The 26,078-nt window shown below is 45.2% G+C and overlaps 2 protein-coding genes across 4 annotated transcripts in view; one reads left to right on the top strand and one right to left on the bottom strand.

Moving 5' to 3' along the window:
- The window catches only part of ASIC2 (acid sensing ion channel subunit 2), a 528,145-nt gene that overhangs the window by 346,891 nt on the left and 155,176 nt on the right, over positions 1 to 26,078 (bottom strand). The gene's annotated exons all lie outside the window — the stretch shown is intronic.
- The window catches only part of LOC128329408 (Golgi-associated RAB2 interactor protein 1A-like), a 42,015-nt gene continuing 41,420 nt past the window's right edge, over positions 25,484 to 26,078 (top strand). The window contains exon 1 of one of the 2 annotated variants that reach the window (XM_053260549.1): positions 25,484 to 25,595. In XM_053260549.1, the coding sequence (XP_053116524.1) occupies positions 25,522 to 25,595 (74 nt within the window). In that variant the 5' untranslated portion in view covers positions 25,484 to 25,521. The remainder of the gene's footprint in view (positions 25,596 to 26,078) is intronic. The other variant, XM_053260552.1, reaches the window with a different exon arrangement.

The following is a 26,078-nucleotide window of genomic DNA, read 5'->3' as shown; positions in this document are numbered from 1 at the left end:
ATGGTTATTTTTATCCTCACAACAACCCTGTGAGGTAGGTTAGGCTGAGAGATACATGACTGGCCCAGAGTCAACCAGCAAGTATAATGGGATTCGAACTTGGTTCTAGTCCAACTCTCTAACCACTACACTATGCTGGCATAGTTGGGACTGAGGCTTTTGGACACTACTGCATACTATGGTGCTTCTGGGAATGTTTGAAGCTAGGGGGAAATTGCTGTTACCAGGGTCTAGAGGGCCAATCCAAATCCATTTTTTACTCAAGCCAGGTCACAAACAGTCTGGGGGCCAGTCTGAAATGGATTCATAGTGGTGTTGGTCCCCAAATCTGGGTAAAAACATACAGGTTGATGGAAGTTATTAGCAATCATAGCTCAGATCTAAGACTTTGTGAACAGACACGGCAGAAGAGATCTAGCTAAAAATATACCAGGAAGGATGTCTTGCATCTATTGCTCTGCCTTAAACCATGACAAGAGACTTCGTTTTAATGCTTTTGTTTGTAACATAAGAGTTAGAAAAAGGATTTGAATGAAGGCAAAACTTAAAATATCTATGGTGATTTAATTATGTTCACGTCAAGGGGCAAGGAGATGGGGCTTCCAGGAGCCTTAATCTCCTTCTTATTGGTTTTCAGAAGTTGGCAGGTAAGTACATCCTGTGGTTGCTAGGATACCACTACATATCTCCTGCCCTGAAGTAGGAGAAACTGGTTCTGGCTGTAGCTGAAGGTCATCCATGCTGGAGAATAGCAGCTGCGGGGGCAGCTTGCTATTGACCGTAGGCTCTCTTTTACAAGCCTGACATCCTGGACAAATGTCCATGTTGTCCAATGACCTAGCCAAAAGCTATGTGCTAAATTGCTTGCTTCCCCTTGATACTAATCACAGCCCTATTAAGAGATAGGCCCTTTCATTTCCGCTCCTCTTCTAGCTGATTAATTAAGTTTTATACAAATGCTATCTGCTCCATGTCTTCATTATTAAAGAAATGGCTATCCGGTGGGTCCCCTTGCAATCAATAGCCCCAGGTAATGTTGGTTAATAGTACCCTGGCCAAGAAAAAATCTATAGCAGACAAATATCTGGTGGATATGTGATGAAAGACAGCAGATGGAAAATTCAAGGGGGTTGAGAGGAAACGTTTTAAGGGAAGGTTAATATGGCTGGAAAAGGGTTCTTGATGCCAAAACAAAAACAAAACTAGAAGGCTTGGATGGAGCCTCACAAGCAAAAAAGGGCTGGCTAGATTTTAGGGAAATGATTCATTTATTACATTTTTACCCTGCCCTCCTTCCAAGGAGCTAAGAACAGCATGAATAATATTCCTTCCCACCAATCCCATGTAGTAGGTTAGGCTGAAAGTGATGGACCTAAGGAAGTACAGCCAGTGAACTTAATAAATGAGCAGGGTTTGAACCTGGGACTCCCTGATCCTCATCCAGCAGTCTTAACTACTTCACTACACCACACCACATTGGCTCTTATCTTAACTTCTTTTAAGGGCTAATCAAAATCAATTACTATGATCTATGTATTTTTAAAAAGCCATTTCCTAGAGTTCTGTCACACATTTGTGTCATACCAAGGTATCGAAGCCAAGGCAAGGGCTGACTCGGTTCTCAGAGGTCCCTATAGGGTTCAGCCAATATACCATGTCCCAAAGAACTCTATAGGAACCTCTGAGAACTGAGCCAGCCCCTGAAAACGGGCTGCGACATCTGACCCTTGCCCCAGGACACTGGGGAAGGGCACAGGTTTAACCCCATCCTACCACAGTGATGTCCCCAAGTGCATCCCTTTACATTCTCCCCTATAAGTGAAGGGGTCTCATTCACTTCTGTGGAGAAATATAAAACACTGCTCTTGGGGAAACTGCAGTGGGAACAACCAAACCTGCCTACCACTTCTGACAATGTGTGGCCTCCAGTGATGGGGATCCCATGGGAGGATTATACAGAATAGCTGTAACTCAGTAGCAGTCATTATCTGGACAGGCAGTTATGGGGCAAAAGGAAGTGAAGCAGTACATTGGCATTTTGCACTCATGCACATCTGCCCCAGAGACAGGGTGCATCCACATTCCATTCTAGATCTGGTGTCCAGGTACTGTACTCAGGGAAGGAAATGAAATGCTGGTGCACATATGTGCATACAAAAACCATTTTTAAAAGGCAGCCACAAAATCTCCCCCAAAGGCCAAAGGACAGTGATTTGTCTGGAACAGGTACAAGGTATTGTCCTGCTAAATGGGGACAACTGGAGCGCATGCTCTCAGAAAGAGTAGCTGAAGGATCTCTGCATTCTCTTACAACTGCTTCTCCTTTTGCACATTGTACTCAGGTAGATATGCCTCCTTTCAGTGGAGAATCACACAGGTTTTTCTCAGGGTTTTTCTATTTCTTTTGCTCAGAAAGAAACAGAAATGGAAATTTGCATGCACCAATCTCAAATGACACATTGCCACCAATGATATATGCCATGGTGGTTGCCTCTAGTTTGCATTGTTGTAATGCACTCAATGTGGGGTTGCCTCTGAAGAGCATTCAAAAGCTGCATCTGGTCCCGAGTGCTGCTGGGAAGCTGTTGACAAGTGCTAGCCAGAATCAGCATACCACTCCTATCCTCCAAGAACTGCACTGGTTGCCAGTCTACATACATATCCAATCTAGAGTGCTAGTTTGTACCTTTCAAACAGCTTTCAAAGTGTTTTTCTTGTTGAAAAGCAGGATGTAAGTATTTTAAATGAATAGGCTTGGATGTAGGTTTGCTAAAGGAAAGCCTCCTCCTGTTCACTGACTCCTCACTGCCACCGCCACCCCCACACCTTGATCATGATCAGAGAGGGCCTTGCTTTGTGTTCTCCTGGGGGATGCTTGCCTGCCCACCTCTCTTTTGACTTTTAGAAGACCAGAAAGGCTTCTGATCAGCTGGAGCGTCAGTGAGCTATTCATTTTATATTGAATGTCAAGCTTTAGATGCTGTCGCCGGGTGTTTTTTAAAGGGTGTGGATATTTTTATTGCGTTATTGATCTTATTGTATATCATAGTTTTTAGATTTGTGAACCAATTTTAGGGGACAGGACATTGGGTTGAGACATGGGTTATCTTGTGCTTGGGTGACTATGCCTGCCAAGAACAAAATGTAACATGAGAAGTAGCCTTCAGATTTCTCTCCATGCACCTGCCAAGCACACAGTGAAGTTTACCATCCCTCCATTGAGCCATAACTCACAAAGTCAAATGAAGCCTGGCCTCAGTTGCATTGCACTGGTCTCCATGAGAAATTAATTCTTTCACTCTGTCTTTCTGAGTATTATTTGTCACTACAGCAAGTCGGGCAGCAACTGACCACCCTTCAAAGTGCGTTGCTTTTTCTCCTCCTCAATGATTATTGGGGTCTTGGATGTCTCTCTCATTTTAGAACTGAAATCCTGAGCATGGCCTCTCACTTCCCCCCACCCCTCCTTCCAAAGGGAGGAGCGGGTGGAGGAAAGGAAAAAGTCACAGTTTCTTCTCTTCCTCTGTCTCAGCGAAGGAAACTGAGATGGAACATCCTGCTTTGACAGCTGCTGTGATGATAATTAGTTAATGTGTCTTAAGTGCTTTGAAGATCTAAGTTGTCATGCAAGTGATTCTTTATGAGTTCAGCAAAAAGGTGTGAAAAATATTATTTACAAACACTTGGGAGGCTTCTCCTTGAGAAGGTGGGAAGTAGCTAAAATGGAGCAGCGCCTCCTTTTTAAAAATAACACTTCTGCGCAGGGCTGGCCCCAGAGCTGAGGCTAGGAAAAAGCAGTAAAGAACCCATGATGCAGCAGGGGCTGATTGCCCTGTCTCCATTAATGAGGTGCAGCCCTGCCCATCCTAGGGGATGATATCAGAGTCAAGTCATTTCCATTGCAGGGAATGGGAATCTCTTCTCTAGTCTTGTGAGATAAAGCAGTCACAGGGATCCAGGGAGGAATAAGGAAGCGGGTGTTGGCTAAGGAACAAGCAGAAAGTAGCTGGGAGGCAACATCTAAGGATGGGAGACTGCCATGTCAAAGAGGATTCTCTCAGACCTCAACTGTTGCTTGGCAGTTGAACCAAGGGAGGAAGTAAAGAAAAAAGGGTGTTGCTTATTATTTAAATAATAAATACTTAACCCCCTTTCCTTGGCATAATGCCTGAGTGGAAGCCCTAAGCCAAGAATTCTGCACTGTCTGCCAAGACATTCTGAATCCCCAGAATCTCCTTTAGGCAACTTACATAGATCAGATGGACACAGGATCCCTTTGTTTCATTCATATAATAATAATTATTAATAAAAATATTTATATCCCACCCCTCCATTACAATACTACTTGAGGGCAGCTCACAACAATAAAACAATAAAAGTAATATATAATTTAACACAATAAAACCAATAAAACACAATGTCAAATAAAATGAACTAAAACAAACACAATTAAAATTAAAAACCCACCGGGCTGTAATAAAACACATTAAAAAGCCTCTCTAAACAAGTAGGTTTTGAGATCTTTTAAAAAACATCCTAAGGGAGGGAGCATGATGAAGCTCTTCTGGGAGAGCATTCCAGAGCCGAGAGGCCACAACTGAAAAGGCCCTGTCTCTTTCCCCACCAACCAAATCTCAGTCAATAGTGGGGTCACGAAAAAAAGACTTAGGGAGAGTAAGTGTGGGGGGGGGGATGCATACGTATCTGAGAGCTGAGGCCCACTTTTTCCTATGAATTAAATTTGGAGGCAAGCATAACTGTTACATCTGAAAAGATTTACTTTCTGGGAGTTTAAGAGTAAAAATACCACCACCACCCTGTGCATGAGTCAGTGATCTGGATGTGTCTCCTGACTGAAAGGAGGCAAACCTAACACAATGATCCATGCAGAGAAACAACAGGTAACAGGTAACCTCCTCCAGGGGCAAGTAGTTTTATAGTTCTCTGCATCAGGACCCAATTGCACCCAGGGAGAGATGTGGCAGAATTACTACCACTCCAAAACTTACTTTAAGAAGGAAAAGGCAGAGCTGTGAGTCATACAGAGATGCAGCAAGCAGCCTCCTCTATGGGTGGGTATTTTGGGGTCATAGAAGGCTGTAATTGGCACACCGTTAATTCTCTTCTGGTGTGCTAAATGCATCCAGGCATACCATTTGGGAATAAAATTAAATAAATCAGTGTAAATATGTGCATACGTTGAGAGTGTAACAGGCCACATACATATTCTATTGCACTCTGTAATGCCTATATATGAACACTGGTATTTGCTATGGAGATGCTCCCCCACCCTACATAAATTCACTGAACACATATATCCCAAAACTACATCTGAAAGGGATTTAAGTGACTGACAAACAGAAATCAGGATAGATTTTGTTAATTGTTTCAGCTCCTACTTTTGGAACTTTCAGACTTGTAAATATTTCCATTTAATACTGATCCATAACAAACAAGATCAAATATAGCCATGATATGGTGGGGTTTTGGATTATGCTCCTAAATATTTTATTGTTTAATCCAATTACTGTAACAGTGGAGAGAGAGAACTACACGATAACAGGCAAAGTGGCCAAAGTAATGGCAAAATGTCATCTCAAATTTCTTACCAATTGTTACAAAATTATTTCCATAGCAACAGCCCAAATTAGTCTTTATACACAGACATGTCTGACGTCTTGGGCCCTGATCTAGCATAACCACCAGTGAAAAGCTGCTGCAGGCAATACATCTCTACAGATGGCCCATACAGACACACATCACTTTGAGCATTTGTGTTATGCTGCTGTGTCTCATGCTGCTGTGTGAGACAAGTGGCAGGGAGAACTTCTGTTTCCTCCCAGAGTAGCTCCCTCATGAGCCAATGTGAGGCAATAACATCAGGCAGCAAGTGCACCACAGAATGGCAAATGTAGGCACCCCACCCCATACCCTGCCACAGGTATCCTGCTTGGGACCATCGCCCCTACCTGACCTCTGCCACCACTGCTGCCATTTACTATGGGCTTTTCTTGCTGGTCTCCTCACTGGCTACAACCATCTCTCTAACTGGCCTGCCCCCTGCTTTACTAGCCCAGATGCCTGCCTCTTGCCCCTTATAACTGGCCATTTGGGGTGCGCAGTTGCAGCAGCATGGAGCATGAATCCAGCAAAGGCAGCTCCTTTGCTAGCTGGCCTCTGGTCACTGCTGTGGTGCTGTTCCAGCCACAACACTTTCTCTCTTGTTCTCCCTCACTCTCCCCTCCAGCACCAAATTGGCCAACAGTGAGGAGGAAGAGGCCAGTGTCTGGGCTGATGAGGCGGGGGCAGGCTAGTGAGAGAATGGGGGTAGGGTGACATCAGCTTTGACTCCAGACCAGGGGGTGGGGCCAGCACAGGGGATAGGGTGGCTCTTTGCCATTTATCTAAAGCAGCAAATGGTTATAAGCTGGCATGGTTCCCTCCATGTGGCAGTGGTGATAGTGGCAGCGGCCGTGATTTCATTTATTTATTTGCACACTGATAGTCTTGCCTTTTGACCTAACAGGCCCTCAAGGCAGCTCACAGTGAAAAGCATGAAACAGTACAGCTGTACAAACAATTTTCCAATGGCATGATTGTCAACCTAAAAGTGTAATAAAAGCAAATACATAAAATCAGCAGCAGTGTTAGGAAGAGGTGAGAGCAGTCAATGCAAGATGCAATGCCAGGAGAATCCCACTATGCATGGCATTCTCTAGGCTATCAATCAGTTCAGCAACTATTTGCCCAAGGGGCAAATCTGGTTTCTTCTAACAAACCCTCCCATAAAACTAATTACTAACTAGGGCTCCAAGGCTGTCCCTGACAGTGGCTTTGCTGTCCATGTGTCCCTACTCCAGGCTTCCCCAAACTGCGGCCCTCCAGATGTTGCTGAACTACAACTCCCAGCATCCCTAGCCACAATCTATTGTGGCTAGGGATGCTGGGAGTTGTAGTTCAGCGACATCTGGAGGGCCGCAGTTTGGGGAAGCCTGCCCTACTCACTTACATCTGGTGGTGATGTCAGCGACATCCATGGGATACTAGGGACCCTCTTTCTAGGCAATGCAGAATGCTGACTCAAACAGCTCCTGGGAGCAGGAAGGAATGCAGAAGGGGAAGGGAAGGGAAGAATTTAGAGCACAGAGGTCAGGAAGAAGCACTGCGTATGGGAGGAGAAAGGAGTCAGAGCCCTTCCTCTTGCATCCTCAACATCCTTCCCACCCATCACACTAATGATGATCTCTAAATATGTCATCTGCATAGACAGAGCAATAAACAGACAGGCAAGCACACCCATGCATCCTCATTAAAATGAAGTCCTAATGAAGTCCAGATGAAGCCTTTGTCGATCTCTGTGGTTATGATCAGAGAGTCAGAAAGAGAAAGATCATTCAAGCAAATGGGGCCCAAGCCATAGCCCGCAAGGTAAATGAGGCCTTGAAGACACACGTGAACAAAAGATAAGGGGGCTCTGCACACGTTCTGTGTGTAGAACCTCATGGGGTCCGGCAGGGAGAGCAAGCTTAGCCTGTTCTTTCTGCACACAAGCAGTCGCTCATTGCTGGGTGGCTGGACTGGCCATGCAGATGAGCAGCACCTTCAGTCAGGTGCTCCTGTGCCTGGTGCTCGCTAGGGAGCTCCGGGGGAAGGGGAGTGCCGCCATGAGGCACTGTGGCCCCCAGAGCCCCAGGAAGTCACCACACAAGTGTGTGGTGCCTTCTTGGGGCCCCGCTTCCCCTCTGCCCCCACCCCGAGTGTGTCAGCTGCAACTGCAAGCAGCCACGGCTGACACACGATCGAAAAAATGTGCTCACTCTATTAACCTTGTTTAAGGGAAGGAGTTGTTAGGCAGGCTAGCCGCCATGGAAACACTGGGCTCCCTTTGCCCAATTTCCAGTTCTGACTCCTTGGGAATAGCCTCAAGAGGAGGTAAGCACAGTAATCTTGGAGCAGAGCCTCTGACCTGCCTGGGATAGCAGACCTGTATTTGAGCTGTTCCCCTTCAGAATGCAGATTGGAGGCTCACATTGGTGAATAATATAGTGTATACATTCCCCTCCATCAGTGGTGTAGTGCTTCAGGGACATGCAAGGACCAAGTCCCAGTATGTTTCTCCTCCAAGGTCTCAGCAGAGATGCAAAGCAGCAGCCAGAGGGGGGTTATTTTGTCTTTCTTACTGCTCTTCCTGCCTTTTTTTACAGTCGCCTCCGGGACCCTTTCTCCCTCTATCTATTGCTTGGCTGAGCAAGCAATAATCCCCATTCTGTAATGGTTAGCCTTTTTCTTTCTAAATTGAAATAATATGCTGCTCTTGCTATTCCAACAGTTTGTTAAGGAATTGAATATTGGACTACAATATATTTTATTACCATTCTTCCTGTTGTCTGTTACAAGAAGTATTCTCCAGCCTTTGTGGGTGACGATCCAGACTGCCCTTCTGAGTGAATAACCACATGAGGTTCAAGCTCTGTAGGATTAGGAAACTATCCTTGACTTCTGGTAATAATGTTCCCCAAATTACTGCAACTATCTAAGGGGGGTGGGTGTGGTCATGCAGGTATGGCTCTCAGGGTGAGTGACATCTATCTATCTATCTATCTATCTATCTATCTATCTATCTATCTATCTATCTATCTATCTATCACATTTCTATACCACCCTACCCATCCAGAGGCTCTGGGCGGAGTACAACAACCACAAAACAAAAGCAAGCAAACCATTTAAAACAATCAGCTTAAAACAATATAAAAACAACTTTTAAAACAATTTAAAACCAGTTCAAAAACTTTTAAGAACAATTTAAAAACCTTGGAAGGCCAGGCCAAACAAATAGGTTTTAAGGGCTATCTCGAAGGTCAACTATGAATTGCTGCCAGGAGTGGATTCCACAGTCCAGGAACAGCTGCAGAGAAGACCCGTTTCTGAGTCACCACCAGACGTACCAGTAGTAACTGTAGACAGACCTCTCCAGATGACCTCAGCGTGTGGTGGGGACTATAGAGAAGAAGATGCTATCGAAAGTAACCTGGACCTGAGCATTCAGAGCTTTAAAGGTAATAACCAGCACTTTGTATTTTGTATTCTGGAAACATATAGCAGCCAGTGCAACTATTTTAAAACTGGCATAATATGATATCTCTGGGTTACTTCAGAGACCAGTACAGTCTGGCTGCTGCATTTTGAACTAAATGAAGTTTCTGAACTATGTACAAAGGCAGCCCCAAGTAGAGTGCATTGCAATAGTCAATCCTGGAGGTTACCAGCTGATGCACCACAGTTTTGAGATTGTTCTCTTCAAGGAAGGGATGCAGCTGTCAAATCAGCCAAAGCTGATGGAAGGTGGTCTTGGCCATAGCCTCCACTTGAGATACCAGGGTGAGGCCTGAATCCAAGAGCACTGCCAAGCTTGGTATTAGGGCTGTCATGGAAAGTACCTGCACTTCTGAATTTGCGACTACACTACTGCTCTTCATGTAGAAAAACTAACATGCTGTGAAGAAGGGTTTTGCTTTCTCTGTGACATGCTCATGTTCTATTTACAGAGAGAAGTATTTAATCATGTGAGCCTCTACCTAATCAGACCAGACACAGGTTTGCTACCTCTGTGAGAACTAGGCCTCAGAGAGAAAGGTCTCACTTAAAGTGAAAACCTTGTAGAAGCCTAAAAGTCTAGATTCATACCTGAATCTAGCCACCAAGATTTCTCCCCTTACAGAATGCTGTCCTAGGTGGCTACCTGGATTTGCCTATTGTTAAGACTGGTTCTAATGGCAATAATATTCCAACAGTAGGAGGATACTCAGAAGAGTCGCAATTTATAATATTGATAACTCTAGGCTCAGTTCCTGCTATGTCAATCTAGAGTACATCTCTGACAGGCCATGCACATATCCTGGATTTACTTCTGGGTAACTGATTGGAATGTGTCCCTTGGACACTAGAGGACAATTGGAAAATAACAAAGCAACAATAATAAATATTAATAATCAACAGTCAAAGCCTAAGAGCTAATGGACCACTAGTTCAATGTACCAATAAAAGTAGCGACTGTGCCATTAACTCAAATTACACCTGCTATAAATACTTCCAGTGTTTCTGCTCAAATGTTGGAGGGAAGGAACCTTTATGGAACATCACTGCTGTTTTAATTAAGAAGAACAGTTCTTCTACAGGAGCACAATCTATGGCAGGTTAATTAAAATGTTATTTGTTAAAAAGCCCATTTATGGGCTCCTCCTGAAATTGCTTGGCTCACTTCCTTTTTACAAGAGGATGCAATGCCAGTTATTTCTCTCTCATTTAATCATTTCTAGAGCAAATGTGTCCACCTGTCCAATGGCTCACCTTGGGTGAGCATCAAATGGAATGTGGCTGCCCTCTCAACCAAAGTTGAGCTAAACTGAGGGACTGGATTTTGTGAATATTTTCATGCCCCTAAAAAAGCAGCCCAGTTTTCAGCTTGAAAGAATGTGGAAGTGTTGATGATGTGGAAAAAAGAAATGTGTCCCTTTTGCTTAAAAACACTGTGAGATCGTTCACACAATCAAAAACTGTGTTCTACTCGGGTTTGGGAGCTATGTGTGCTCCCAATTTTCAGTTGTGTGGAAGCAAAGTAGGCAGGAGGAAAACCTAGGTAGAAGCGATTGTGTGGAAGAGCAAAGTAGGAGGAAAAGCTACCCAGGTTTTCCTTCTACCTTGCTTCCACACGAACACTTCTAACTAGGTTTTCCTCCTACCTTGCTTCCACACAATTTAAAATTGGGAGCACCTACAGCTCCTAAACCCTGGTAGAACCGTTTTTGATTGTGTGAATGACCTGTGTTTTTTAAAAAGTGGTAGATTTGGTAAGAAAACATGATCAAAATGGTTATAAATCTACTCAATGGCAGTCAGTAGCTGTTGCTTTTTACTAGAATGTGTCTTTAGTTCCCCCCCCGCCTCCCCACCATATCTTAATGGTTTTTCAAGGTATGAGATGTGGCTCTAATCTCAAAAACAGCTCATTTCATACAAGACAAAGAGGAACGTATTTTTAAAAATTCTTTTGTTGGAGATGATCCACATTTATTATGTTTATTATGTTTGGGAACAATAAATTCCAGGACAATGATAGACCATATGCATTATTCTTTATGATAAACAGCTTTTTAAAAAAAGGTTTCTCTTCTATTTATTGTATAATCATCTATGCAGAGAAGCACAGAAATTAACTGAGGCTAAATGATATTTGTGATTCTTGTATTCCCAATATGTAATGATGGCTGTGTGATTTTGTGTTGCCTGAGTTTGGTATTTTTAATAAACAAATTAAAAAGTGGAAAGTAGGGTTTTGGGGGGTCTTTTTCACAAATGTCAAAAGCATACATTTGGGCATTAAATATGAGGGAAACCATTTAGCACAGCTCTAAAACAGTTACTTTAGGCAGCCAGTTCCAGAAAGGGTGTTTTTTTTAACCATTTTGTTGTCTCTAATTAGTATCTTAGCCTGTAATTTTTAGAAGGAAGGAATGAAGGAAGGGAAGGGAAGGGAAAATGAGGTCAAGTTCAGAACAGGATGTATTTTTATGGCTTAGTCAGCACCCTTGGAGAGAGAGAAATGAGTCTGCATATGGGAATTAGAGCATCTACCTCCCTTGCATGCACAAAGGTCCCAGGTTCAATCCCTGGTCTGACTCTATAAGGCCTATGTTCCTAAAATTCTGAGTACTTTTTCTACACAAACCTTTAAGTGTGCCTTAGTTTGTCATGAGGTGACATCTTGTGTCTGGACTCTACCATTTTCCAGACCATACAAAAACGTTCCCTGCACACAGATGTCAGGGAGAGTCCCCCTTGCTGCTAGATGGAGAACAGAGGGGGACAGAGCTCCCATCCCCAGGATGGGGAACAGAGCTCAGCACTCCAGCCACAGGGTGCACAGCCTCCAAGCCCAATTTCGACCACACACACACACACACCCATAGCCCTAGGACTTCCTTTATGCTTGTCTAACTCCCAGCCCTGGCGGGCAGAAGGCTCATGCCTGCATGTTGCTCTCTCGTCTCTGCTACCCAGATTCCCTAACAGCTTGAGGACAGAGAGCATGTACAGCCCAGGCACAGCCCCTGTGATTTTGCAGGGCTAGGGGAGGAAGGAGATGTTCTGATCCTCTTTTCCACATCTTCAAGGAGTCGCTCCACTTAACAAACAGAGAGGGGCAGCCGAGGAAAGAGTGTGTTGGGGAGCAGGGAGGGCAAGTGCCAAAGATATGTGGGTCTTTAAGTGTTTAGATTCTAACTACTGCCCTGCTTTGAACAGCCTCCCCGCTGTCATTTCTTCTTTTTGGCGATGGCACAAGTATAGAACAATATGAGAGAGTGTTTGTACATGGCCCATAAATAAATAAGCAGGACAAATCCTAATTATACTTTTATTTCTCTATTTCAACAACTAATTATTGGGAGGGTGAATCAGCTTTAGTCTCTGTTGTGCAAGAAACATGCTTTAATGAATCTCTCTTTGTTTCCTTAAGATTAATAATTTAAACCGTGGATATTGGATGGCGTTCGTAAGCGAAGAGGCTGCTCCTGGAGTGGGGGAGTTAGCTAGGATGCAGCCGCTGGAAGCAGAGGTAAGGGATGAGGAAGAGATGTGGGGTAGGCAGCAAGCCTTGCCTCACATGCCTGGGTCCTGCTTGGCTTCTCAACAAAGCCGGGCTGGAATGGATTTTGGATATCGGTGGTATCTGTCAAGGACAACTGGCCCAAATTAGATGATCTATGGGAAAACAGTAGGGATGTGCACGAACTGGTGCTGGGTCGGTTCGGCAGTGGGGCGTTTACCTTTAAGGGACCTGGAGGGTGCTCTCCTCCCGCCCACATTTTCCCTGCCATCACAGTCTCTCCAAAACCGCTGGCGCGGGGCGGCAGCATACCTTCTTGCCATCCCGGTCAGCATCATACCTGAAGTGCCTGATGCACGGGGCAGGGCAGTAAGAGCACCCTCCCATTCCCTTAAAGGTAACCCCCTGCCACCAAACCGGCTTGAACACCGGACCAGTTCAGAGGTCCGGAAAAGGACCTTCACTCCGGGTGCTGACAATCAGGGAGGCTCAGCTGTCGTGCACGTGGGACAAGGCCTTCTCTATTGCTGCCCCCAGACTCTGGAATGCTCTCCCGGTGGCTATTCGCTCCTCAGTCTCCATCAGTTTTTAGAGAGCATGTGAAATCGTGGCTTTTTACCCAGGCTTTTATATAATTGTCTCTACTGCTGCTTCTTTGTATTTTGTAGGGTTATTTTATGTTTGTATTTTAAATATTTTAGTCAGATCTATGTTTTTATATTTTAGCTTAATATTTTAATTGTGTAATTTTTATAGTCTTGTTTTAATGTTTGTGTGAACCGCCTTGGGATTGTTTTAATGAAAGGAGGTATACAAATTTAACTATGAGAATGCTGATATAATGAGAATGCTAGCTCTCTGAACCAGCCCCAGTGGGGAAGTGTGTCTGAAGCCCTCACACCCTGTGTTGCCTCCTGACTTACTTTGGTCACTGGGGTTGGGCCATTCGATTAGCAGTCCAGTCCCGGAAGTGTACGGGATTGGTGGTGTTGGGGTGAGGGATCAAATCAAATCAAAATTTATTATGGCCATTGACCAATAAGAGGTATCAGTTAGGACTGGTGGAATGGCTCCACCTCTTCTGGGGGAGGGCAGGGTTGTGCTGGGCCCTGAGCCCACCTCCCTCGGGGGATGCTGTGATTGTGAGGCCCTATATAAGAGAAGCCTGGCTGCTGATGAAGGGATGGCAGCGAGTGTGGCCTTGCCTCCCTGGAGCAGTCCTGGGATCTCCAAAGCAGCCAGAGACTGCTTAGGCTAAAGCCAAGAGGGGAACTAGGGTGTCACAACCTCCCCTCTTGGGCACTGAACTCTCAGGCCATATCCAGAAGGACAACTCAGTTCTCCCTGGGCTATCTGGGAGTCCGACAAGATGAACTCTAAATAATAATAAAAAAGGACATCATATTTTTTTCTCTGGGACCTGAGACTATGGCCCAGTTTTGAGTTTGAGTTATTGCCCATCTTCTCAGTTTTGACACATTGACTCTTGCTGGAGATCTCCCATATCTTCCATGCCCACCTATGCAGCTGATACATTGGGACTCCATTCCGCTCAGCAGTTCCACCCCCACTCTGTCTTCAGATCCAGGGTCTTTTGTGTGCTTAATGGCTTTCTGGTGTAAACTAAAAAAAGTTGATTGCAGGATCAATCTTTGCTGTTCTCAGAAAAGCTGATTAATTCAATGGGCAAGCAACTTGCTGCATGCTCCCCAGCAAGGATAATGCCTGCAATCTGAAGAGCCTAATGGAGAGAGGAGGGCTTTTCTCCAGGCTGTGCTGCTTGATGGTCATTAATTTGATTGTCCATTAGCATGAATAAAGGTCTCATCGGGCCAGATAGCTCCATTCTTTGTCCAACAGAGCAGGAATAAGTCAGTACTATAAGGCTGACAACCTAGATTAAGGGTAGGGAATAGCAATGGTCAATTGGAGAGTAACTATTGATTAGAAGTGATTAGAGGTTCACCCTCCGCCCAGAAAGCTTTCCCCCTTCATTTCTACTTTCTAAGGAAAGTAGTGCTTATTCAGGAATGAGGGAATGGCACCCTGCACATGCTCCATGGTCCTTTCATATCTTCTCAGGAACTGAAAACATTCTGTAGGTCAGACAAAGCGCTAATTAAATCTGACTAAGATTAAGTCCTGCACTCTGCATATACTCGGAGCCACTCTATTATTAATTGAAGCCTTTCACTAAAACAAATTCTCCGAATGGTTCTCTCACTTGCAAACAACTACTTTGGAGGGTGATTTTTGGTGGCAAAATGGTGCATAAGAAAGGGTTAAGCCCTCCTTCCTGTGCACCATGGTCCTGAGCCAGACTGGACTTCCCCATGATTGCTTTTTGACTATGAATCCACTTCCTGTTTTAAACCCATTTGTTAATGATGGGATTAACATCACATGTAGTTTGGCTAGATGACAATACCCAATAGCAAATGAATTTCACTTTCAATCACAATTATCCTGAGGGAGTTTTGCTAACTCTACTCTACCCTTTCTTACAAACACAATTAATAACAATGGCATGCTGTATTTGCTAAGCACATACCAATGTGTTCTACAGTAACCACCATAAAGTGTAAAAGGGAGATGCATGTCCATAAATACAGAGTGGACATGTAATCAAAAGACACACTTAGTCATGGCTCCCTGGGTGTGTGTGTGTGTGTGTGTGTGTGTGTGTCTGCTATTCCTGTCTTTTTATAGATCTGTGGCTGGATCTACACATGCAGCGGAATGAAGTGACATAATCCTGAGGTGGTTGAGTGGACACTACCACTTCAGGTGGTGCAGGTGCCATTTTCCTTGTTTTTCCTTGTAGGTCTCTATGCCACAGACCTGCAAGTAAAAACACAGTACCTCAGATGGAAAGGTTCTAGCCCAGTCTGCCTCTCTCCACCCTGCACTATCAAAGTATTCTACTTGGAGAGGGTTTGTTTTTTTTACATAGGATCCCAGCCGGAAAATGTGGTCTTTCTGAAGTAGTCTGAAGCAGTACAGCCCATCCTAATATCTCATTCAGCCATGCATGCCGAGCAGGCCTGTGTCTCTCCTGCACACGAGGCGAGCACACTTGTCAGCCAGGCCAGCCCAAGTCCTCCAGCACCTGAGGAAGTGCAACACCCTGCCATGCCATCGGGGCTCCCCCTACCCAGCAGCACTTGCACTCCTCCCACTGATTCTTCCTCCAATTTACCTGGCAGTTGCACTCTCATCCACTGCACTCTCCTGTTCTCCACATTTAATTTTGCTTTCCCTTCCCCTCCATGTACAATAGGGGAAACAAGAGGAAGAGGAGGAGGTGCCATAGTGGTGGGATGTCACTGGTGCCCCACTGGGTAGAGAGAATGCTGAGAGGACGCTGGCAGAGGCAGAAAGCTAGAGGTCAGGGGCACAAGGTGCCTCCAACCCATCTCCTGCCAGAGAAGGCTAAGGATGGCCAGTCCTGCTGCCAGTCACATGAAGTATGGATTGGTCCTCATTTGAATTCCCTCCACTCTTCAAACCAGACGTTTCAATAAAAGGACGCCGTCTGATTATTTTTTACATCACGAGGCTTTTCACGTTCCCCAAGCAACAAGTCCCTTGATTACTGGTTCTGCAGAAAGGCCATGTTTCCTGGAGTTTTTCATGCAGAGTGTGAGGCGCAAACTTAAAGTGGTGCTTTTTATTCCATGCAGACATTCGACTGACTGCAGGATGCTGGGGCTGAAGGGAAGCATTTGATCTCTGCAGAGGGCCCGGCAGGCAAGGAGCTTCTAATTATAAAGGTGATGTTTGCCGGCAGCCCATGAAAGATTGGGGCAGTGGGGGGGGGCATTCAAAGCTTGCCAAAGCAACTCCTCCCAGACCACAGCAAGAACCTGCTGAGGAGCAGCTGTCACCAATGGAAATCTTCTTACCTTGCTCATGTGAGTGTGAAAAGTACCCTTTAATATTTTGCAAGAGGAAGTCCCCAGATGAGGAGGCCAAGCCTCAGCAGAGATCAATAAGGAACGGGTTCAGGGACAATCCTTCCCACCTCCTTGATTACTAGGACGGAACACTTAAGACTTATACGCAACATGGACAGGATGCAGCCAAAATGAGAGCACTTTTAAATCTGATACACAATGGGAGAGATTTAATCACATATTTAAATATCTTTCATTAAAATCCATGAGACTTAGCAGTGCTTAACTTTAGCAGGATCGTATCCTTATTAATTCAACAGGACTGTGCACACGGCTGTAAACTGGGTAGGACAAGCATCCTACCCACTTCAGGAGCTGCGTGTGCTCCCCATTTTCAGTCATGTACTTGTAAAAACCTAGGTAGGAGGCGGGAGCGTAATCATCTGTCAAGCATCAGATGGGTAGAACAAGAGCACCTTACTCAGATTCCATCCCCAGCATTTGAACAAGGTAGGAGGAAAAACTGTCCTATCCAGCTGATGCCTGACAGGCAATCACACTCCCCGTCTGGGTTTTCACAAGCACAAGACTGAAAACTGGGAGTGTGCACAGCTCCCAAAGCTGGGTAGGACACTTGTCCTAGCCAGTTTATGATTGTGTGAACAGCCCTAATATGTCTACTAGGAAATGTCTTGCCATTATATTGAGAGGGCTTGTATGTAGAAAGGTTTTGGGGTGCTGTAAGAAGAGCCCTGCTGGATCAGGCCCAAGACCTATCTAGTCCAGCATCTTGTTTCCCATGGTGGCTAACAAATGCCTCTGGGAAGTCCATAAGCAGGAGATGAAGTCCACTCTCTCATCATTGCTCCACAACAGCTGGTATTCATATGGGTGTCTGCTCGCAAGGGAAGAGAGGGTACTTGCCCCTCCTCAAGTTCTAAGTTTACTAAAAGTGTTTTTGATATGGAAATTAATAGTGCCATCAAATATTGCTGCCTAAAGCAGAGCAGAAAATGGTAGTGCCCCCTTATTTTCCTCCCCCTTCCCCCCCTTTTTAGCCTACTTTTCAGTAGGCTTATGAGATCACCCGGCATTTTGTGTGTGTGTCCGTGTGTCCCCCACATCAACTTCACAATGCCTGGACCAATATGAACCAAATCAGGTACAGTTGTAGGGACACATTGGGACACCTCAACAGCATAGTCTGTGATGATGTCATCCACCCTGATCCAAGATGGTGGACACATAAACTTTTGAGGTGCAAGTGGGCTAACTTTTGAACTGCCTCACCAACTTGAACCAAATTTGCTACAGATGTAGGGACACATAGGGATGCCCAAATGGTGTGGTGAGTGATGATGTCATCCACTCCAATTCAATATAGCGGCCATCGGAACAACTGAGGCGCAAGTAGGCTAAGTTGTGGACTGTCTTACTGATTTAAACCAAATTGCATACAGTTGCAGTGACACACAGGGACACCTCAACGGCATAGTTTGTGACGATGCCATCCACCCTGATCCAAGATAGCGGACACATACACTTTGGAGACGCAAGTGGGCTAACTTGTGAACCGCTTAACTGATTTGAACCAAATTTGCTACAGCTGTTTGTACAGCTGTAGCTTAACTGATTTGAACCAAATTTGCTACAGCTGTAGGGACACATAGGGACACCTCAACGGTGCAGATTGTGACAACGTCATCCAACCCAATTCAAGATGGCAGACATGTAAACTTTTGAGGTGCAAGTGCACTAACTTGTGGACAGTCTAACTGATTTGAACCAAATTTGCTACAGTTGTATGGACACATAGAGATGTCCCAATGGTGTAGTTTGTGATGTCATCCACCTTGATCCATGATGGTGGACGTGTGAACATTTGAGGCACAAGTGCACTAACTTGAGGACTGTCTAAGCCATTTGAACCAAATTTGATACAGTTGTAGTGTGACACACAGGGACACCTCAGTGGTATAATTTGTGACAATGCCATCCACCCTGATCCAAGATGGTGGATGCATGAACATTTGAAGTGCAAGAGATCTAACTTGTGAAACTCTATTTGAACCAAATTTAGACCAGTTGTAGAGACAGTGAAAGGAAAGGCTGATAAGCTCTTAATAGAACAACTTGTTTCTATTAAGATCACATCCCCACCCATAATTCCCTCCTTCTGTCAGATCTCTCCCCCAGACGTGTAGCAAGGGGGAAAGGGGCCTGTGTTCACTCCTGTCTGTGGTGGCTGTGCTGGGTGTGCACAACATGCACGCCAGTAACACCCCTTGTGTGTGACATCATGCACAAGGGACGCATGGCCAGAGCCCTGGATGGCCTGCGCAAGCCCTCTGGAACTCATTTCCAGCTGGCATTTGCTGGCTGGGTCCACATATTTCCCTTTCTCTTCTTCACTCAAGGGTGCGTGAGAGCCCCGGAAGGGCTGTGCGGACCCTCTGAATCTCATTTCTCAGCTGTGTTTGTTGCTGGGTGCACTTTTTGTTCATTTTCTCCTTCATGGAGAGAACAAACAAAATGAGTACCCAGTAACAAACACAGCTGGGAAATTAGACTGGGGAGAGGTCTGAGTCAGGCAGACAAGGTCCTTTGAACCTGTCCATCCTATTATAGCTTGCCCCTGCTCTCCCCGTTCCTTCCTTTTCTATTGGGAAGGGACAAAGAGAAGCAACATGATGCTCTTTCACATTACATCTCCACAAGGGGAGTGCTGGGCAGGCTTCTGTGCTGCCCCTGATCATTGGCCTACAATCTGCCACCCATAGTGGTTTGTTTCACCCAGTTTCCTGGAAGGGCCAGTCCTGGAAATTAAGGAGCCCTAGTGCCTTCAGTAGTGAGTGGGAAGCCTAGACAGATTTCTGAGACAACCAGTCCAGCAGAGAATAATAGCAGCAGGCTCCAACCGCCAAGCCTGAAGTGTTCTGGAAAGGGGCCTAGACCACCACCACCAGCAGTAGCCTTTTCAAACAAATATTGCTTATTTTGCTCTAATGATGCTGGATGCTTTCATTTGCTCCTGCAAATCATACAAGATCTGGACACTCTATTCACACAGATATATACATGGTTGGACATACATTTGCATAAATATTCTTATGCATGACTGACTACAATTTAGCTTCAGTTCTACCCTCATCATAATGTGCCTTGCAGCAGCCCACTCCAGGCATCCATGGGCCTTGGCCAAATGCATTCATTTCTTCTTCCACCAGCTTGGACCCTGCCACAAAAACCTTCCATTCCCTCAGGCTGTTCTGGCTGGGCTTTCCTCCCTTCCCAAACAGAGATAAATATCAGTACTGCAGGCATCAGTTCATTTTATCCTAACATTGGAGAACAGGGCACTTTCCAGATTAGACCCTGCAACGGGGTCACAACAAATTTCTGAAGTGTGCTTCCACACTTCCTGTGTTGTACACTGCAGTCCCTACGCGACAGCAGGGTGCTGTTCATATTTCCAATGCCTTGTTTCGAATTTAATTGCTGCGATATAGTGCTATATAAAGTTGTATATCCGGCGTAAAAAGTTGCTGTTTTTTCAGGTTGTTAGTTTTTGCGAGACTGCTTCCGCTGCTGGGCGCTTTGCTATTTATGTTTTGAATGCGATTTGCCTGAACGGAAGCATTTTGTCACTGCTGAGCTGGAAAGCGCCCAGCACAGACATGTGCTGGGAATAGGAGGAGGGAACAGTTGTCATTATTTTGTTCAAGAAATATAGAGGATCTCCCTCATCCTCTAAATATGGCTTATAATTAACTGGTGGTGAACGTAAGTGCCTCTTCACAGCATTCTACCAGGGGCATAGGCAGCAGGTGACTGTGTTGCCTCTTTGGTGGTGTGTGTGTGCCCCCTGCTCATACTGGGTGTGACGGACTCACCTTGCCTCCACTCCTGCCTCCCGCTGCCAACCTCTGCTTCATAGCATTTCCTGCATCCATCCAGGAGCAGGGAGCAGGACGTGCTGGCAAGCAGAGGCAGGTGGAGGCAGGCGGGTGGGTGGAGGAGGCAAGGGGAGGGTGAAAAGCAAGTGGGCTGGCTGGAAGGGGAGGGGATTGGCCCTCAGTGCTCCAAGATGGAGCTACCTTGGAACCCTGGTAGCAATGCCCCTGCATTCTGCTCATGCTCAGGAGATACATTTCTGTGACTGACCTTTGATACCCCAACCAGATTCCGGTTCTAAGCTCTAGTGAGCCCTGACTCAAATTGCCTTGAGTGAGGAAAAAGATTATAGAGTCAAAATTAGATATCTGTTTGTTTTTGTATTTCCAAAGTGGGGTTCTGAAATTACACCTTCCTAAGAGAAAGCCGTATTGAAGTTAATGGGGCTTATGTTTGATTAGACATGCATAGGATTATGCTCCTGATAGCTCCTCTGACTCTGCATGCCTCAGTGTAGCAATTGTATGCAGTGGGGAAATGACTTGACTAACAAGCCAGAGATTGCCAGATTGAATCCTCGCTAGTATGTTTCCCAGACCATAGGAAACACCTACAGGTATATTGGGCAGCAGCAATATAGGAAGATGCTGAAAGGCATCATCTCATACTGCATGGGAGATGGCAATGGTAAACCCCTCCTGTATTGTACCAAAGACAACCACAGGGCTTTGTGGTCGCCAGGAGTTAACACCGACTCAATGGAATACTTAACCTTTATGTGCAGAGGCAGTTTCCTGCCTCCAAGATGTAGGTGATGCTAATGCAGCTAGTGATGTATTTATTGATTTACATACCACCTGTAACTAGATCTCAAGGTGGCTTACAATTGATTAAAATATCAGTAAACATTAAAATCAACAGTTAAAACAAATAATTAAAATTAAAATTAGATTTTTAAAAAATCATCTAAAAGCCTGATTGAACAGGTGTGTCTTCAATGCCCTTCATCAGATGCCACTGAACTCTACCAAGAATTATTTATGCAGTTGCCCTTGTGTATTCAGAGGCATACTGCATCTGAACCAGGAGGTGGCATATAACCATCATGACTAATAGCCATCAATAAACATGTCTTCCTGCATAGAGAGACATAATACAGCCCTCTGTGCATCCCTGTCAGTGAGGTTCAGGCTGCTTGGTGGTGGAGTGACAGGTAGACCCTCACAACAGTGCCTTCAAATGTGCTTCTTTAAATTCTTGTATAGAAGAAAACAGCAGCCATTAACTTACATTAGGGATGTGCACAGAACCGGTTCAGAGGCCCTTTATGGGCCTCTGAACTGGTTCGAACGGTGGCCGGTTCCACCAGTTTGATGGCAGGGGGGTGTTGCTTTAAGAGCGGGGGAGGGTGCACTTACCCTCCCTCCACTCTTCCCTCGCCGGTGCTCCTTTTTTCTGAAGCCCATTGGGGTGGTAGTGTACCTCCCTGCCACCCCATTGCCCCCATTTACCAGATACAACCAGAAGTATCCGACACACCTGTGCACGTTGGGCATGGGCAGACATGTCACATACTTCCGGTTGTATCTGGTAAATGGGGGCAATGGGGCGGCAGGAGGTACACCAGAACCCCCCGCCATCGAACTGGCAGAACCGGCTGCCATTCGAAACAGTTCAGAGGCCCATAAAGGGCCTCCAAACCGGTTCCATACACATCCCTAACGTAAGTTAATGGTTGCCGTTTGCTTTTATACAAGAAATGCAGCCCGGGGGGGAAGAGTGGAGGAGGGATACTGTAAGTGCACCCTCCCCCGCTCTTAAAGCAGCACACACACTCCCCACCATTGAACCACCCCCGCCTGGTTCTATACACATCCCTAACGTACACAGGAGCATATAAAATGGTATGTTACATTTGGAGACGATGCTAGAATATGGGCCGGACCTCCTCCCTATTATCCAGTGATCACAGAAAACAGGAACCAAGCTTTCTCCTATATCTGCACAGTTCCATCCTGGTTTAGTTTTTTGAAGATGCAAGTACGTGATAGAATCTTGCAATTTACATATATGTATCTATCTATCTATCTATCTATCTATCTATCTATCTATCTATCTATTTAATATTTGATGGCATAGGTCAATCCAAGTCTAATCTATTCTAAGCTTGGAGATGAAACCATCCTGTAAGTGCCTTTCTGGACATTTATGGGGATTTCGGCACAAGTGTGTACGCACTGACTGAAATTTGTAAAGCAAAATTTTCAGCTGCTGGAGTAAGAGGAGGTCTGAACTGTGCTGGATAGGGGCAGTTTTCCTTGTGACACTTACATTTATGCTCATTTACAGAGTATTTCATATGAAACAGAACATCAGTGGTGCAATGGTGCGCTAGGCACTGCAAAGGACATATAGAAGAGATGTATTCTCCATTGGGAGGGTTTATGCAGCCCTCCTTTGACTCCAAGTTGCAATCTGGAGTTGAGCTGATTTTTACTCACAACCTAGCTCCAGCTCAGATACTTCCCCTCATACACAGAGATGTTGAGCTGCATCACAATCACCCATGCTCACCCTGTACCACCTCTGTCATCCTCTTGTGCTCTCAACTACTATACACTAAGAGTACCAGAGAGAACTTAATAGCAGGGAAATTACAGATAGGCTAACGATGCAATTGAGGTGAAGGGCAACTGTTGTATATTGATCTGGTTAATGAGTTGGAAATGCAAAATTACAGACGTTTTGGACCTTGCATGCATAAAAATGTGCTGCCCCGAAGATAGTCAAGCTTTACCTGCCACTCACCCTTGCCATGTTCTTCAAGCTGGTGGGGCTCTCCTGATGAGATTTATAACTACTAATTTTATTAGTGTGCATTAGATCAGGGACATTTTCTCCTTTAGAGAATGGGTACCTTGGCTCTCAAAGCATCAGGGTGAGGGAAGTAAAGGAGCGTAACAGGGCTATTGACTAGTAAGGGGAAAGTACTGTATTGCTAAGAAGCACTCACATCATTACTTTGCATCCTACAGTACAGGATCTTGACACTGAAAACAGATTCTGCAACCAAGCCACAACTAATGACTGTACCATTCATGCATCAGCTTCAATTCCTACTACTGCAGTTCAATTCTTTCACAGGTTTTACGAAGTCCATCTGAGGATTTTTGTGGAAGAACTTTAAGAACTTTTTGCCTTGTTTGGACTGTGTGAATGAGATGGGTTCAACAGGAGTCAGGAAATGTATATTCATTATTCTATAGCTTATTTTATTTACCACATGTATCCTACCATACTTTCAAGGGGTTCGAGCTGGTATAAAAAGGGTGATCCGATTTTATTTTCATAACCACCTGTTTGACAGATTAAGGAGGCTAAGAGATAGCAATTAGTAATGTGCAAACCAGTTCGATATTGAACTGGTTCGACATAGAACAAGTTCGGTTCGACAGCTTGCTGTCGAGCCGAACTCCCCCCGATTTGGCTCAAAATCGGACCACACACCCCTCCGGTTATTCAGGGGGGTTTCATGAGCTTTTTTCGGTGTGTGTACACACACACACACACACACACACACACACACACACACACACTTACTCCCTCCGGGGGGCTTCTCCCAGGCTGCAGGGGGATCTCCGAAGGTTCTCCCTCCCCACTACAGGCCTCTATTATCTATCTACCTATCTATCTATCATATTTCTATACCGTCTGATATGTGTATCTCTAGGCGGTGTGCAAAATTTAAAATATTTAAAAGTCACAGATTAAAATACATTACAATACAAACAATAGAATTAAAAAGTTATTAAAACAAGTTTTTAAAATTATTAAAAATTAATTCTAATAAAAAGCCTGCAAAAACAGGAGAGTCTTGAGGTTCTTCCTGAAAACAAACAGAGAAAGAGATGCTCTTATTTCAGAAGTGAGCCTATTCCAATGCCTTGGGGCAGGCACTGAGAAAGCCTGGTCATGGGTCACCACAAAACGAGCCGGTGGCATCCATAACTGGACATCTCCAGAAGATCGTAACAGGCGGCAGGGTTTATAACAAAGGAGGCACTCTCTTAAATAGCCTGGATCTAAGCCATTAAGGGCTTTATAGGTAAGAACCAGCACTTTCTATTTCACCTATTTCATATTGGCAGCCAGGGCAGTTCTTTCAAAACCGGTGTTATGTGGTCCCTTTGTGTTGTTCCAGAGGCCAATCTGGCTGCTGCATTCTGTACCAATTGTAGTTTCCGGACTACGTACAAAGGCAGCCCCACAAAGAGCGCATTGTAGTAATCAAGCCTGGAGGTTACCAGCATATGGCCCCTGCTAACTTGGCAAAGAGCGAGGCACCTTTTAACGTGGTGATTCTCTTTAGGGGGAGAGTAACTGGCCCTATCCACCCCCAGCACAGTATCTCCAGTGACTGTTGCTGGTGTCTATTTTAAGTTTCTTTGAGATTGTGAGCCCTTTTGGGAAAGGGATCCATCTTATTTATTTATTATTTCTCTATGTAAACCGCCCTGAGCCATTTTTGGAAGGGCAGTATTATAGAAATCAAATAAATATATAAACAAATATGTACCACTGTATTAAGGTCATTCGCCTCTAGAAATGGATGTAGCTGACATATCAGCCGAAGCTGATAAAAAGTGCTCCTGGCCACCACCTCAACCTGAGAAACCAGGGAGAGCTTTGGGTCCAGGAGCACTCCTAAGCTACATACCTGATCTTTCAGTGGGAGGGTAACCCCATCCAGAACAGGCATATCTAAACCACCTTTCAGGACCTGGCCCCTCACAGTCAGTACCTCCATCTTATTTGGATTCAACTTCTGTTTGTTATTGCTCATCCAGCCCATTACGACCTCCAGGCAGGCAGTTAGGGAAAATATGTCATTATGGCTCAAATCGCCCTGTTTGGGTGGTCTTCAGCCCATTCCAGGCCTCACCCCTGTGGCAATGGCCATTTTGGAGGCTGCCGCGCATGTCCAATGGGCCTCTGCGTGGCCTGGGTCATGACCCGGCCACACAGAAGCCCATTGGGCATGTGTGGTGGCCTCCAAAATGGCCACCGCGACAGGGGTGAGGCTTGGAACAGGTTGAAGTCTGCCTGAACAGAACGATTTGAGTCATAATGGAGGCCCGCAAGGGGAGAGGGAACCTCCGGAGCCCCCCCTCCCGTGGCCTTGGAGAAGCCCTCCAGAGGAGGTAAGTACAAAAAAACCTTTTAAAATATATTTTTTAACCGAAAAGGCTCACAAATCCCCCCAAACCAAACCAAACCAAACTGGGGCGGGGGGGCGCCTCGGTCCGGGTCCAGTTCGGACTTGAACCAAACCAGGCCAGCTGCTTTTATGCACACCCCTAATAGTGACTACCCAAGGCCACTTAGTGGTTTCTTAACTGAAGTGGGGTGTGACGAAGTGCTCCTGGTCCCAGTCGAATACTTTTCTATAGTATTTTTTAAAAACCTTGGATATTTTAGTATGCTGGGGATTTCTTCCCCTGCTTTTTAAATTGCAAGAACCCACCTTAAGCTCCAGGGATGAAGCAAAACAAACATTAGATAGAAAAGAAAATAAGAGCTTCTAAGGCTAAGGCTTGTTGAGTCCTGTCTTGTATTTAGTCCTGCACTTCACTCAGTAGCTAGCTGTGTGGTATTTCTACAAAAAACATTTCTGTTTTTTTCTC

This window comes from Hemicordylus capensis, chromosome 6 (genome assembly GCF_027244095.1).
Source record: "Hemicordylus capensis ecotype Gifberg chromosome 6, rHemCap1.1.pri, whole genome shotgun sequence".
Classification (NCBI taxonomy): domain Eukaryota; kingdom Metazoa; phylum Chordata; class Lepidosauria; order Squamata; family Cordylidae; genus Hemicordylus; species Hemicordylus capensis.
This window is presented reverse-complemented; position numbering and strand designations above follow the sequence as displayed.